The sequence below is a fragment of the Tenrec ecaudatus genome, chromosome 8 (assembly GCF_050624435.1).
Source record: "Tenrec ecaudatus isolate mTenEca1 chromosome 8, mTenEca1.hap1, whole genome shotgun sequence".
Lineage (NCBI taxonomy): Eukaryota > Metazoa > Chordata > Mammalia > Afrosoricida > Tenrecidae > Tenrec > Tenrec ecaudatus.
Window position 1 is genome coordinate 94,713,665 of NC_134537.1, and position 17,285 is coordinate 94,730,949.

Here is a 17,285-nt window from a genome sequence, read left to right on the forward strand (position 1 = left end):
GCTTGCTATGAGCTAGTGGCTGATGCGATGTGCTAGGCATTTTTAAGACATCATATAAATGAGTTATATTTTTTTAAATCCTGCATGCCGAAAGCTTCATTTTGTAAAGATTTACCTGGCTCCGGGTATGTTAAAAAAAATGACACTACACTAAAATGGTAAGAATTTATGCTTCACATAAAAGGTGGAAAAAGTCCGAGGCAAGAAAATGCCCAAAGTGAATATACAGGAAGAGCAACGGGGGTCACAGATGACTAAAGAGCATCTATTTAACGTGGATGCCAGTGAGCTGGTGGCTAAGTACCCCAGTGGGGAAGGGGGTGAGGTGGACACAGCTGCGTTTCTGGGCAGGTGGAAGCATATTGTATCCAGCAATGAGCAGGGGAACTGCATGACCTCGAAGGGACTTCCTCTCCCAAACTGTGAGTTGGTGTTGAACGATGGCAGAGTCATCCAAAAAGAGGAAGACCCTCAGCGAGATGGACCGACACGAGACGGGACAGTGTTTCCTTCTGTGTACATATGGTTGATGTGGGATTTGATGGACCTAACAAGGGGATAATGGATTTTAAAAAGCATGCAAAAGAGCCTTCCAAGAAACTGGGCCATGGAGGAGTGGAGCCCGGCTTCTTGGTTAAAATCGTGCTCTGCTACTAGCTGAGGGATCTCGGGCATGTACTAAATGTATCTGTCCTGCCCTTTTCCTCACCCCCCACGGACGGCCATTCTAGGAGAACACGAGTGGATGAGGGTGAGGCTCCTAGAACAGTGCCTGGCTTACGTTCATATATATAATGTTCAATATCATCTTTCTATTCATGGTATTACTGGGCCAGTTACTAGGAAAGGGGTCTGTGAAAGGATACACTTAAAGCTGGTTTCATATCATATTTAGGTTTCAGTTTTATGCTTATAGTTTGATTTATTCTATTTCACTTAGAAAACAAAAACAAAAGGCAAGAAGTCCTACCTTCTTTTGCCAAGAACCGGTGAAAGGATCCATTCCATGACCGTGCATTCCATGAGACAGCAATAGGAACAGAGCACCTTTGGGTGCTGTTCACGTAAAACTTCCCCCCAGCCATATCCCCCAGCCTCCTGCTGCTGGAACCTAAGAACCCAACCACCCCCACCCCCACCCCCGGGGCCTTTCTTCCTCTTGCCACCCATGCCCACAGACAGGCCAACCTTCGATGAAGTCCGAGGCTGTGTAAGTCCGCTGGATGGGGCTGCTCTCCGCGGGGTTGTTCAGGGTCTCTAAGGCGGATTCAATGGCTTCTACTAACTCATCACGCTTGTCCTTCCTCACGGGCTTCTCCTCCGGGTGGCGGGTCAGGCCCGTCTCCAGCTGGTAGACTTTCTGCAGGGTGAAGCTATCGAAGGGCACCGCTGCGTACTCCGTGGCCAGCTTGACGCCGGCGTGCACCTCGGCCTTGTCCACCTGCGAGCGCAGGAAGGCCAGCAGGTCGGCCGGGGCGGTGTCGGGCGCGGCCCGGGGCGCCGGGTCCCCGGGGTGGTCCTGCACGGTCCGGAGCTGCTCGCTGCGCTCCTGGAGCGCGTCCTTGAGCTGCGCGATCTGCGTCTTCAGGCTGCTGATGTAGTTGCGGTGCTGCTCCTCCCACTCCTGCAGAACGGCCTGGTAGCCCTCCTTCCCCGTGGGGCCATTGGCCCGGGGCAGCCCCAGCTTGTCCTCGTCGCCCTTGGGCGTGCACGCCAACATGTAGAGCACAGAAATGGCACAGCAGAGCAGCACAAGCAAAACCACCACCCGCGAGATCCAGGCCAGCAGCCCTCGGCGAACCATCATCATTCAGGAAGCCGCCATGCGTCCAGGCCTGGCGACATCCCAGAATGCCAGGGCCCCTCGCAAGGGCTCTTGCGGGCTAGATCCCAGAAGGCACGCGCTCTGCACGCCCAACGCTCCTTCCGGTCGTTGCCTAGACAGCACCCCCTGTCCCTCGGAGCCAATCACCGCCCGGCACAGCTGTCCCTCTTCCCAAGGACGACGTCCAAAGCAGAGGCAGTGGGTCTCCTCATTAATTCTCATCCTAGCCTTCCCGATGAGCCATGGCCAGCAGGCGGAGACCTGCGAGACAAAAGATCAAAAACAGTTATTCAGGATGACACCCTTAAGCTCATGACAGCAGCATCCAGTGCCTTCCCACGAGGTCTCTGTACAGTGTTCATGATAAACGCTTCAATGTTTTTACATGCTTGCAAACCACAATGCAAACACCCGCATCTCCAATGTAAGGCAAATAAAGAACAAAGGACATCAGGAAAAGTTCAGCAGGTGATACAGTCAGTTATGTTCCGTGAACTCCCTCCTTAACACTGCATTTTAGCAGCCACCTGTGGCCTCAGCCGTGACACGGACACACACACACCCCAACACCCTCGGGTTGGCACAGGTCTGCGAATGACCACAAACGCGTGTCTGAAGCAGTGTTTCATGACTGTGCTACCCTGCAAAGATGGAGTCCACAGTTACCGAGGGTCACTGTGTGCCGAAATGTTAACAAGACTTCTCTGGGTGAGCTCTCTGCCTCTCTGTATTTTTCCGTATCTTGTAAATGTTCCACCAGGAACATAAATTACTTTGATGATTGAAAAAGGAAGGAAACAAACTTGGCAGTTGTAAGCAGAAGATAACACAGGCAGTTCATGCAACGGGAGAGTTGTGTGCCCAATCGGGGCAGGGACTAAGTTCTGGTTCGAGGCATCTGCAAGGTTTCTGCCGAGGAGCTGTCCAACTTTGCTTGCAGTTCGGAGCGATGGGGGAGAAGAGGCAGGTGGAAGAAGAACCACGCCCATATAAAACTCTCTGCCATCTGATCAATTCTGACTCACAGAGACCCGAAAGGGCAGGGTGCAACTGCCTGTTAGTTTCCGAGACTGTTAACTCTTTACAAGAGTAGAAAACCTCACCTTTCCCCCGAGGAGCACCTGGTGGATTTGAACTGCACACCGTGCAGTTAGCAGCCCTACTCAACCACTATGCCACCATCACTCCTGGGAGAAGGGCTGACGTCAGAAATACCGCCTCTTCAGAACTCAAATTCCCAGGCACATTTCTGCTTGGGCCTCGGAGAATAATTCTGTGTTCTGACCATTGGTCAAAAATACCTAGACAGATCTCAGAGCTTTTCTTTCCAAGACATATTCTAGACTTTTATTCGAGATCCCCCTTAACAAAGGAGCCACTTTGACACGCCTTTCCCATTTCCTGCAGACACCCCACTCCTTCCGCACACCCTTCACAGACACCCCAGGAGCACATGCTCTTTTCATTCGCCTCCCTTTTTAATCCCCTTTCCCCTTATTTACTATAGACACAGACACATACATGCACATCTGGTACACACAAACACACACATATATAATAAAATTTCACACTCATATAATAAAAGTTTTCTAAAACTTTCATAGATGTATCTTTCTAATTTTTAGTTATCACTAAAAATAACTAAAGTATTCTTTAGTCTTCAGGGGTCCCGGGAGCTCCAGATTCTACGCCAGTGCTCATCTGGTGGCCCTTGGCCTCCCCATGGGGCTTCCTCCTGGAAGAGAAATCCTACTCAATTACCAGCTTCAGGACCACCCCACCCCACCCCCACCGAGGAAAGAGAGACGGGGTGCTCCTTCTATCCTGCTCACTGTGCTATAGTAAATAGGCTCATTGACTTTACCTGAGCAGTCACCCACCATGCTTTACTGAGGAGCCCTAGTGGCGCACTGGGTTAAGCACTGGGCTGCTAGTCTGATTGCGTGTATATGCGTGTGCATGCACACGTGTGTGTGTGTTTTATTGGTTAGGGCCATGCCTATTACCCAAGAGAAATGTCTCTTGCAGACATAGTTGTTACCAAACTAATTTATTTTTCAATTTTCTCTAAAAATTCAACACTTAAAATTATTTCTAAAATTTCCCTTGGCCTGAGGATTTCCACTTCTATAATTTAGAACAATACACAGTTATCAGTGCTAAGTTGAAAGTGCATGTTTAGCCCTGGAAGCCTTTTCTGTCTGATGAAGATCTTGGGATTTGTATAATTACTATAATTCTGTGATTAAAAACATCTCAGCTTTGGTGTTCCGGCACCTTGCTGTTTTTAATGAAATCTCTCAGATGAACTCATTACATCCAAGGATTAAATTACCAGTGAAGGCATGTTATCACACCATTCCACCCCGTTAAAGATGTTTACTTTAAGTGAGTTGTCATTAAAGACAAAATAAGCAAATCAAAAAATTAAAATGCAACAGTCAGCACAATTTATTGTGCTGTGACAATTTAAAGCACGCAGTCTTTCTGATAGCCTTTTTAATGAAAACAAATTTCTATTTGCAGAACGCATTGAAAACCATGTGGGTAAACTTAAGTAATATATGTCAGTTAGGGCCAAAACCAAAACCAAAAAACCCTTAAAACTGTAAAATATATGTATATATATTATTTTATATTCCACAAGTCACTTAAAAATCTTTGAGTATTCACTAGTATAAATGTTAGCAGGTGTCGGTCTTCCATTCTTTGGGATGTAACGGGAGTAAAAAAACAGACGTTTTAGAACAAAGTACTTAAAAAATAATAATATAAAGCCACAGAAATTGCTGCTCAGGAAGCAGTGGTTCATTTCTCCTTTTACATAACAGGGCTGATGGTGTATGTCAGAAACCAAACTGCACCCTTTAACGACAGCCTATTTTTCAAAAACAATTCCAGCCATTTAAACGTAAATCACAACAGGAAGTGTGTCCCCCTTAAGAGCGGATGTCACTTTACAGCTTGGCCACTCGAAAGGAAGAACCGAGGTGCAGCCAGGCCAGGAAGGTCCACTGCGACCAGCCTCTCTGTGCAGAGATACTGGGGAAATTAAAGCGTTAACACGGATAAAATGTTTACGGATTTGCAGATGGGAAGCACCATGTAATTTACCAAGCACTATTACAAGATAGAGATGACAGTGAAAATATAGCTTTATCTAATCACAGCAGCACTGAGCTACTATTTTTAAAACTTAGAAAAGGCACACAGATTGTTAGGCTAGCTTAGTCTCATGGGGCGGTTGGGGGCAGATAAAGATGCAGAGGAAGTAAGAACTCCTGTCTGTCAGTTACTAAATTCAGGGCACACAGTAGGGTAGAGAACAATAGTCCTAATTTTTGACTTAAATACTCTATGCTCCAATGGGGTTTATTGTGACTTAAAACTGTAAATAGGCACACTATGCTCAGTGCTTTCCTGTCCCTGTCTAGACCCCCACTGATGATTCTGCGGCACACCGTGGCTGAAACACTCTCTGGTGCCAACACACAACGGCAGCAGCACACAGTGCTCACCGAAAGAGCGCCTAATCTCGCCCTGGAGAAAACAGAGCAGACTGCACTAGTGGATTAGGGTGCGGATCTACTCTGAACTAGCTAGGGCTGCCCCTCTGATGGACTGAAACAGACCTTCCTCTGGGGCTGGTCCGTTTCAGAACGTATGCAGGGAGAGAGGAAGTGATGCGCCATGCCCCCACACACTTGGGACTGAGCAATGTGTGTCAAACACACAGCTGATGACTACTGGTTGAAGAAGATGCTGGGAAGAGTGGGGTATTTTTTAAACGAAGAGCTTTTAGAGGCAGAGCTTACATGGAAAATTTGAGGATGCAGGAAGAGATGGCGACTGGGTACCCTGGCCTTTCCCCTGACATACTCTAAGTCTGCCCAAGTGTACTAAGAACTAGCCAGAGTATTAAAGGAGGGTCCCAACACTGCCAATTAGCAAAAATTGAGGGAAAGGACATTTTTTTTTTCCCGTTGTTTCTTTTTCTCCACCCATTTGTGCCTGGAGAAAAAGAAAACGTCTTTCAAAACACTCACTGAATATAGGTTGCGAAACAAGGCCTTTGAGGCCCACAGATGTCTAAGAGGGCAGTCCTTGAAAAAGTACTTAGGGAACTGGTTGGGCAGATGGACTACTTACTACAGCCCTTAGAAATTAAAAAATAAATCACAAATCCTTGGAAAGGGAAATATCCGAGTTCTAGAGTTACCATATAATATTCAAAAGTTCCAGTTTCAACAAAAATAATGACATGTGCCAAAGCAAATAAAACCAAAAATCAGCAACGGTTAGTCCAAGCAAAAGAAAAAAGTGAGTAATAGAAATTGTCCTATAAAACTCAGATAATGAAAAAACTAAAAAAATTAAAACAACAATATTAAATATGCCCAAAGAACTAAAGGGAAACAGAGAAAGAACTAAAGGAAATTATGAAAATAAAACATAAATAGGTTGAAAGAAAAATAAGGGAGAGGAAGGCATATTAGGTACCTGGGTAACCTGTTTAGATAGAATAGACTTTTTAACTCAAAGTAGACTTTAAGTCAAAAGTCAAAATTTGTCACAAGAGATTAAAAAAAAACCCACATTATATAATGATTAAGGGGTTAATTTATTTACAAAATATAAATGTACTTAACAGTAACTGGAAAGAAACTCATTGTCATCAAGTGGATTCTGAATCATGATGACTCTCTAGGAAAGAGTCGAACTGAGCCTGTGAGTTTCTGAGGCCTGCAGTCTTTGCAAGAGCAGTCAGCCTCATCTTTCTCCTGAAGAAAGACTGGTGGGTTTGAACTGCCGATCTTGAAGCCAGCAACACAATGCATAGTCACTATGCCACTAGGACTCCTGTACCTAACAGTAGAGCCAAAAAAGAAATGATGAATTGAAAGGCGAAATAGACAGTTCAACAGTGAGTTGGAAGCATTAACAAACCACTTTTAATAGTGAATAAAACATCTAGAAAGAAGACAAATTAGAAAATACAGGATGTGGGAAACGGAGAACATGGATTTAAGTGTAAGCAGCCTGGTCTCTGCACTTATGACCACAAGGCTTGGAAAACTGGCTAGAATGAGAGAAGACTTACAGTTGCAACTTAGAGATAGTAGCAAGAGTTCTTTCCACAACTGCCCTCCTTGAAGATGCTAATGTAAAACTGCCTTTGACAGGCTCCTGGCTTTGCACTACTAGACTGTAAGATGCCTGTCTTTGAACGCAGCCAAGCTCCTTTTGTCTCTGTCACCTTAGGAGTCAGTTTATCCATAGTTGCCTGCTAATTATTCTCCCTTTACCTGTGAGTTAAGAGAAGCCACGTGCAATGTACGTCTGTAAGAAGCAGGTTTTTCACATATGCCCTCTCAATATGATAAATTACCACCTCTATCTGCCTGGGTTTTCACACACACTGCAATTTGGATGCACATCTCTAAGAGCATCCTCTGTCTGCTGTTTACTGTTCTGTTAGAGCAACTGTCACCATTTGGTACTATTGTTTACTCGCCTGCCAGACACTTCTTTGAGATGTGCTCCCAAAAGAACTCAGGATATCTCAGATTCACACTCTGCCCTATCTATTGTACATATGCCTGATGGAGACTTGCGCATCTCATTACAATACATACTCCTGCTAATAAACACTCTCTTCCACTTGATTCCAGCATCAGGATGACGAGCCCCTGTGTATCTTTTCTGTCTTACTGATTTTTCCCTAATCGCACATGCCGCTCCAAAGGACCCATTCTGTGGGGCCGGATCCCACATAAACCACTGCTAGCCCTTGTCTGCTAGCTCGTCACGCAGTGGTGGATTGCATGTTGCTGTGATGCTGGAAGCGATACCACCATCAGGGTCACCTACAGTGGACCTTCTAGCCGAAGATAGTCTGAGAAGAATGAACAAGTGGACCACTTCTTAAAAGATAGCCACTAACCTGCTTGTGGACAGCTGCAGCACATGACCTGATACCGTGCAAGAAGAAGAGTCTCTCAGGTAGAAAGGTAATCAGCAGTCAAACTACAACCAGGGAAGCCTCCTCCAAGGAGCTCTGGCTTTGATGGCCTGGATGGAGTGAAACGTGTGAGACCTAAATGATCTTCTGTGACAACTCGAGACAAAGAGGAACAGCCACACACATCCGCTAATAACTGGCACATGGAATGCATAAAACATAAATCCGTGAAAATTAGAGGTTATCAAAAATAAAACTGAATGCATGAAGATTAAGATCCTAGGCAAAAGTGAGCTGAAATAGACTGGCAATGGCCATTGTGAATAAAACAATCCTATGGTTTACTGTGTCAGGAATGACAGATTGAAAACAAATGGCATCATACTTCATCATCAAAAAGAATATTTCAAAATCTATCCTGAAGTACAATGTGTCTAGGATAAGATAATATGAGGTGGCTTCAAAAAGTTTGTATAACAATTGAATTTTTCCATGAATATTTTCTATGTTCATTTCCATGAACAAATCCTATAAGGAAGACCAGTTAATACAACTATTATTCAAGTTCACACGCCAACCACAAAGCCAATAAAGAAGAAATTAAAGAGTTCTGTCAAACCCCTCAGCTTGATATTAATCAGCATGCCATCAAGATTCCTAATTACTGAGTGCAGAAGTTGGAAACAAATGAGAAGGATTGGTAGTTGGAAAATATGGCAATGATGATAGAAATGAAATTAACAATCCCATGATAGAATTTTGCAAAACCAATCCTTTATTCATGACCAATATCTTTGGTCAACAATGTAAATGGCAACTGTGTATGTGAACATTGCCAGAGGGGATGCACAAGAATCAAACAGACTAATTGGGAAGAGACAATAGAGAAGCTCAATATGACCAATGAAACAAGGCCATGGACCAACAGTGGACTTGACTGACAGTTATTCACATGCCAGTTCAGCTTGAAGTTGAAGACAGCTAAACCACATATTTTCAATCACTATCTGTGCACATGGACAATGAATAAGGAAGATCAACGTGCTGATGCATTTGAATGATGGGGAGGTGGAGAATGTTGAAAATACCAATCACAAACAAATCTGTCATAGAAGTACCGTCAGAATGCTCCTTAAACGTGAAGACGGCGAGACTGCGTCCAAGTACTTTGTAGGACATGTTGTTAGAAGACCCAGTTCCTGGAGCATGGCATCTTGCCTGGTAAAGCAGAAGGCCAGCCACAAAGGGGAAGATTCTCAATGAGAGACTGACACAGTGGGCACAGCAATAGGCTCAAATGAAGATGACACAGGAACATTTCTATGATAAGCAAAGTAGTGTTTCACTCTTTTATATATGTAAGCAGATGGAAATTAAATAACATACTGTGAATCATCCAATAGGCCAAGGGAAAAAAATCACAAGAGAAATCAGAAAATACTTAGAGTTGAATGAAAATGAAAGCTTAACACACCAAAACTTAGGAGAAGACCATGAAGGGCGAGGACTCAAAGTACTGCCTGATGGGAAAAAAAATAACAGAACTGAGAGCAGAGATGAATGAAACGGTGAATGTATTTTTTTAATAGATAAAATTGGAGCTCAAATGAATACGGCCGGCCGCTAACAAGCGTGGGAAGCTCTCCTCGGGAACTCAGAGACACCCCACCAGGAGGGGGCTACCTGTGCTCCTGGAAAGCAGAAAACAATGTAAAAGGTAAGTAAGCACAGCAACGTTTCTTAACGTTGGAGATCAGTGACACCAGCTAATTGCTACTGGCAACACCTCACTTTACCATTAATCTTGGTCTGAGCCACTTCTAAGCCCTTCTGCTGAAATTTCTGTGATTATGTCTGAACCACATTAAATTATGTGTCTTTCTTATTTTCTCCTTCTCCAGTACCCTTCTCCTGATACACACTACCCTGCCCCTAACATAGGCAAACCCTGCCAAAATATTGGGAATCCCCACCAAAATCGTGGTTTGATTTTTTGAGTTTTGTGTTATTTTATCCTATTTTTCATTTATTTATTCTAATAAATCATTTTATTGGGGGTTCTTACAGCTCTTATAACAAGCCACACATCCATTGTAGCAAGCACATTTGTACATATGTTGCCATCATCCTTTTCAAAACAGCATCCTTTTCTTTCTACTTGAGCCCTTAGTATTAGTTCCTCCTTTTTTCCTCCCCCCCACCCTCCCACCCTCATGAACCATTGAAAAATTATAAACTATTACTATTTACATATCTTACACCATCTGCTGTCTCCCTTCACCCATGTTTCTGTTGTTCATGGGGGGGGGAGGGTGAAGGGGGAGCATTAAACGTCAATCATTGCAATTGGTTCCCCCTTTCTCCCTCCACCTTCCCCCTAACCTCTTGGTATCGCTATCTATTCCCACTGCTGTTCCTGACAGAATCTGTCCTGGATTCTGTGTGTCAAGAGCTCTTATCTGTATCAGTGTACATGCTCTGGCCTAGCTGCATCTGTAAGGTAGAACTGGGATTATGATAGTGAGGGGGAGGAAGCATTAAAGAATTAGAGGAATGTTGAATGTTTCATCGATGCTACACTGCATTCTGCTTGGCTTGTCCCTTCCTTGTGAGCTTTCTGTGAGGGGATGTCCAACTGACATCTCCTAGGCAAACACAGGCAAACCTCATTCACCCAAGTCAGGTGTTTTTCTGTTTCTGTTTTTTTAAGTCAGGCTTTTTTCTTGTCCTTCCGCCCAGAGGGAAGAGATACACATCTGCCATAGCAACAGATCTCCATAGCCACATGAAAGCCATGCCCTCATCCTTTTTACCCCCTCCTTCTAGTCTCTGCACATATACAACTTTCTCCTATGTTTTCTTTCTTGTTTGGCCTTCCTTCCTTTCTTGCGTCTTTCTTCCCTTTTTTTTTCTTTTCTATTTTCTTCCATATTTCTACTCATTCTTCTGAACACACACACACATACACAGACACACACACACCCCACACACACCCTACACACACACACACATACACACACACCCTACACACACACACACCACACACACACACCACACACACACCACACACACACACCCCCCCCACACACACACCCCACACACACACCACACACACACATACACACCCCCCCACACACACACCCACACACACCCCCCACACACCCCCCCACACACACAACCCACACACACACACACCCCACACACACACACCCCCCACACACACACCCCCACACACACCACACACACACACCACACACACACCACACACACACATACCACACACACACACACACACACACACACCCCACACACACACCACACACACACACACACCACACACACATACCACACACACACCACACACACACACACACACACACAAATCCTCTTCTGGTTTTCTGATTATTTCCTTCCACTTTTCTTCTACCCCAATCCGTATCCCTTTCTGCTCCCTCCTTCCTTTTCCTAGTGAAATATACTTCCACGACACCTACTAAATCTTATTACCCTTCTTAAAATACATTTCCCCATTATTCTGACAAACCTTTTGGTCTATCCAGTTGGACCCGTATTTCTAATACTTCCTTATTTTATTCTCTCTCTTTCTCCCTCACCCACCCTCACCACTTACAATCTCTCTCCCCTTTTCTCCATTTGTCTACTATATGTTTTCCAACCCCTAAAAGACCCCATCTAGCTCAGAAGCAACATAGCCCACATGGAAGAAACACACCAGCCCGTGTGATCATGAGGTGCCAAAGGGATCAGGTATAAGGCATCATCCAAAAAAAAATCTTACCATAGTGAATGAAGGGGGAAGTGCAGAGTGGAGACCCAAAGTCCATTTGTCGGCCACTGGAGATCCCCTCACAGAGGGGTCTAGGGGAGGAGATGAGTCAGTCAGGGTGCAACGTAGCACCAATGAAGAATAGAGCTTTCCCCCAGATCCTAAATGCTTCCCCCCCCACCCCCCTAACTACCATGGTCCAAATTCTACCTTGCAAGTCTGGATAGAGCAGAGGTTGTACACTGGTGCAGATAGGAGCTGGAGGCACAAGGAATCCAGGGTGGATGATACCTTCAGCACCAGGGGTGTGAGGGGTGATACTGGAAGAGTAGAGGGTGAATGGGTTGGAAAGGGGGAACCAATTACAAGGATCTACATGTGACCTCCTCCCTGGGGGACGGAGAACAGAAAAGGGGGTGAAGGGAGACACCGGATAGGGCAAGATATGACAAAATAATAATCTATAAATTATCAAGGGCTCATGAGGGAGGGGGGAAGCAGGGAGAGAGGGGGAAAAAAGAGCGCCTGATGCAAAGGGCTTAAGTGGAGAGCAAATGCCTTGAGAATGATTGGGGCAGGGAATGTATGGATGTGCTTTATACAATTGATGTATGTATATGTGTGGATTGTGATAAGAGTTGTATGAGCCCCTAATAAAATGTTTTTTTAAAAAAAAGACCCCTCCCCTAAAACTACCCCTACATGACCAAGTATCCCACACAAAACTAATAACTGCACACCAATGTAATTGCAACAACAGTCAACCAGATACACGACACATGCGCGTGTGCACACACACACACACACGTACAAATTTTAAAAAAACAAACTCAAACAACCCAAAGTGACCCAAAGCCAATGGAGAGCTCTCAAAAAGAAGCCCCGGAAATAACAGAAAGAGAATTCAAAAAGAAGATGTTTAGATGCCTTTAAGAAATGTTGTGCAGAAAAGGGAGACATCGGACAGGGCAAGATATGACAAAATAATAATTTATAAATTATCAAGGGCTCATGAGGGAGGGGGAGCGGGGAGGGAGGGGGAAAAAGAGGACTCGATGCAAAGGGCTTAAGTGGAGAGCAAATGCTTTGAAAATTATGAGGGTAAAGAATGTACAGAGGTGCTTTACACAATTGATGTACGTATGGATTGTGATAAGAGTTGTATGAGTCCCTAATCAAATGTTTTTTTAAAAAGAAAAAGAAATAAAATAAAAGTAAAAAAAAATGCTGAGAACAATGGAAATAATTGAAAAGCTAGAATCCACCAGCAGATAAATAAGAAGATAACAAAATTATATAACACAGAAAAGACCTGAGAAATAAAAGGAAAACCAAGTCAGTGAGCTCAAAGGCAATTACTCAGATTACAACTGACAAGAGAAATAATCACTTAAAAAAAAGCAAAGAAATATGAAGAAATTCTGGAAACGATATGAAATACTTATCAAGAAAAACAACTATATCCCATTGGGATCATGGAGCAAGAAGAAACAAAAAAATCGACAGAGAAAATAGTACAAAAAATAATGGAAAAAATTTTCCCAACATTACAAAAGTTGAGCAAATAACTACCCCAGAAGCTGAAAGAACTAGGAAAGAATAGCTCTCAAAAGAAAAAAACATCATGACATATCAGACACAAACTCTCCAACTGCCAGGAACAGAGAGAATCCTGAGGACAACTAGGGAAAAAAAGAAAAGTCAACTCCAAAGGCAAACTGATAAGAGTAAGCTCAGACTTTTCAGCAGAAACTATGCAGGCAAGAAGACAAAGGAGCAACATATATGAAATTCTGAACGAGATAAAACCTGGCAACCAAGAATCCAATGTCCAGCAAAACTATCCCTAAAATATGAGAGAGAAATAAAGGTATTTATAGACAAGGAAAAATTAAAGGAATTCATAAAAACAAGAGCACCATTACAAAAAATATTAATAGGATCACAATGGAGAGAGAATCAATCAACAACAATAGTAGACAACCTTAGAGCAACATACAGGACAACATCACCCGGAAACCAACAATGAGAATAGTAAAAACAACACATAATTAGAGGAGAAACAAATAAAACCACACAGAGAACAAAGAAATCAAATACAAACACAGCAAAATTACAACAAACATGCATATATCAATGGAAACACAACATTTAAATAGATTAAATGCCCAAATCAAGAGGCCAAGAGTAGAAAGTTGGATAAGAAAACAAGATCCATCTCTCTGCTGCCTACAAGAGACATACCTTAAACTCAAAGTCAAAAATAGACCAAAATTCAAAGGATGGAGGCAGGATTCAAAGTGGCCGACTGATCACATGGAGAATGAATTCCCTTCCAATAACCAGAAAAAACATCCCAAAAGAGAAAGTGAGTGTAAGTAATTGTGGAGACCGACTCAAAAGATAAATAATTTGAGCCTCTTGAGGTCCAGGAATGGTGGAAGAGGCAAAGGGAAAGAGGAAACCGTAAAAGATACCCATCAGATGTCTAGCCCCTCCTCCCACCAGCCCAGCCCACTGAGCATCCAGCAGTCTGGTACTGCACTATGTTCAGCTGGCCCCTAAAATGTCCATGCAGCCTATTTCTTCCTTGGTTGGAATATAAGTCATACATCCTGGGCTTGAATGGCCTACCTAACCACTTTTTTGTCCAGGACAGTACTCATCTTGTTCCCTCCAGGATTTTGTCTGGCCAAACTCCCTTAGCCCCTCATGACCCCATTTTCCAGTCAGTACCCTATTTACCCCAGGCTTTCTAGAGCAAGTGTGCCCTCTGAGAAGGCTCATTCCTTGCCTCCATCCTCCAAGGGTATCCCAGGAATTTGCCAAACCCAGTTGCATCTTTCTCAGACCCCTCTCCAAGACTTCCATCTCCTGAAGAGTATCGGCCCAACTCTCTATGGCCTGGGTTGTACTGCTTGACCTCTGTTCCTTCAGGATAGCTAGTAATCACAAAAGCCTGTGTGTTAGGTCAGGTTGACTAGAGAAACAAATTCAGTGACATTCATATATGTGTAATAAAAAGATTTATATCAAGAAGTGATTGTATATCAAGAAAACATCCCATCCCAGTCCAGATCAAGTCCACAAGTCTGACACTAGTCCATAAGTCCCTTTCAGACTCACACAGCCTCATGAAATGATGCAGAATGCAGGAGCATCATTGGCCAGTGGTGCAGAGTCTGGTGGATCCAAGGGTGGTGGAAGCATCACAAGGTTCTGGCAGGTCTCAGCCACGTTGCTCACCAACAGTAAGGTGAAACACACAGAGAAAAAAGTTCCCAGGATCTTCCTTATGAGAAGGCCACACCCATAAGAAGGCACCACCAGGCTGTGACTTGGTTGACAGGCTATACCCCGTCCACATGTTCCCATGGCTGCTATGTTGGCAGAAGAAATCTAATTAATACAGCTCACCCTTTCACATCTTCAAGTTGACATGAAACTAGGTAACTACCACAATCTGGTACCGGTACAATGATAAATGAGGAAACCAATGGATTAGAAGTGAGAACCCAGAAATACAATGAAGTACCTATAGACACCTATTCTTTGATAATGATCTAAAACCATTGAGTGAGGAAGAGAAAGACTTTTTAATTAATGATGCTGAAAAAAACTAGATCTCCGCCTGCAAAATAATGAAACAGGACCCATACCTCACGCCATGTGCAAAAACTAGCTCAAGGTGGACCAAAGATCTCAACATCAACCACACAATCGTAGAGACCACCAATAGGGAAAAAATGGACAAATTTAAGGACTCCAATACAAGGCATAAACAAACTACCAAATATAATGAAAAATAGCCACATTATAGAAAACAAAATAAAAAACTGAGACCTGCTAAAAATACTACATTTATACACATCAAAAAACTTCATCAAAAGAATTAACAGAGAACCCGCAGCTTGGGGGAAAATTTAGCAATAATATATCAAATAAAGGGCTCATCCCCCAAATCTATTGAGCACTATGACATCTTAACAAGAAAAGACAAATAACACAATCAAAAATGGGTATAAGATATGAATAGATAATTTACTAAAGATGTCACCCAGGTGGCGAACAACCCCATGAAAAAAGGTTTACTTTGATTAGCAATAATAGAAATACAAATTAAGATCAGCAAAATACAATAAACGGAAAAGAATAAATGCTGGAGAGACTACGGAGAGACCAGAGTACCTTTACATTGCTGGTTGAACTGTGGAATTATGCAACCGTTATGAAAATTAATGACACTTCCTTAAACAAATGCAAACACAAGTACCTTATGATCCTCATGATCTCGCTGTTGGGTAAGTACTCTAAATAAACAATGAACACAACACGAGCAAACATATGCAGACATATGTTTATTGCAGTAATTTCCATAATAGCAGAAACACAGGACCAACCAAACACCCTGATCATAGGCGAATGGATAAACAAACGTTGCTACATTCCTACAATGGAATATTATGAATCAATAAAAAATGACAAGACATGGCCAAAACTAGAGAACACGATGCTTAGCAAACTTAGGCAATCTTAAAAGATAAATATTTAATAAGAAAAAAAAAGAAATGCTGTTTATATACCAAAAGACAAGATTTTGATGACTATAAGGACGCCAGTGTCAGGAGCAGGACGAGGGAGAGGGAAAGACAGGATATGAAGGAGGGAGGAAGAGAAAGTGGGTGCGGGGGGTGGTAAATAACAAGACAAGGAAATTACAGATGAAAAGGGGAAACGCAATCAAACCAACTCACTGCCGTCGAGTGGATGCTGACTCAGCGACCCTATAGAACAGGGGAACTAAACTGCCCCTGTGCGTTTCTGAGACCAATTGTTGACAAGACTAGAAAGCACTGTCTTTCTCCTGAGGAGCCGCTGCTGGCTTCAAACGGCTGACCCTGCAGATGGCAGCCCAAGGCATAACCACTACGCCACCAGGGCTCCTTAATAACAGAAATAAATAACAATAAAACAAAGAAAATATAGGACATAAAAAGGTGAAACAAGAACAACTTCTAACTCTCACCCTACCCCCAGCCCTGGAATAAATGCGTGTAACAGAACTAAGATCTGCTCAAATAATTAAGCGTCCAATACGGACAAATACTATAAGATTGATACTGAAGTCTTAATGCTATTTCTGCTCTATCATATGTATGTGTCTGGGTTAGGGAAGGGCAGGGGATTGAAAAGAGAGCAATATTACATATAATTTTTAATGACAAAAGTTTTTTTTTATTTTAAGAAGAATCAATCCGTATGTGTTAATATTATCAATATTTTGCACATTTAAGATAAGCAAGCGTTCATATAAATTGTTTGTCATTTAATTTCAGAGTAGGGGCTCTTAAAAGCAAGACATGTCTACGTTTTGTCCAGAGCCTAACCCTTACTTAGAATGTTGCGTGTCAGTGTTAGGATTTCTTTGGCTGAGGCAGCAGTAGCGGCAATGATGGGTGTACACATTTCTTGCTACAGATCCCAGTGAGCATATTAGTCAAAGAAAGAGTGTAACATGCCACAGAACCTGCCAAGATGTTTGCATTAATGTCCACAAGAAGTCTGTAAATCAGGCAGGACTTCAGGACAAGCCCTACGATGAAACGCTGTCTGGGTCAGCAAAAGGCAGCAGGGTAAGGTTTCTGGTTAGCTGACTGGGTCAGGCGGTGGGACTCACTACAATAACAGGCCTTGTGAATGATAAAGCAAAC

At 43.2% G+C, this 17,285-nt stretch overlaps 1 protein-coding gene across 1 annotated transcript in view; it reads right to left on the reverse strand.

The window, feature by feature from the left end:
* CSGALNACT1 (chondroitin sulfate N-acetylgalactosaminyltransferase 1) overlaps positions 1-17,285 on the reverse strand; it is a 217,006-nt gene that overhangs the window by 93,219 nt on the left and 106,502 nt on the right. Inside the window, exon 3 of the mRNA XM_075556574.1 lies at positions 1,189-2,086. Within this exon, the coding sequence (XP_075412689.1) occupies positions 1,189-1,810 (622 nt within the window). The 5' untranslated portion in view covers positions 1,811-2,086. The remainder of the gene's footprint in view (positions 1-1,188; positions 2,087-17,285) is intronic.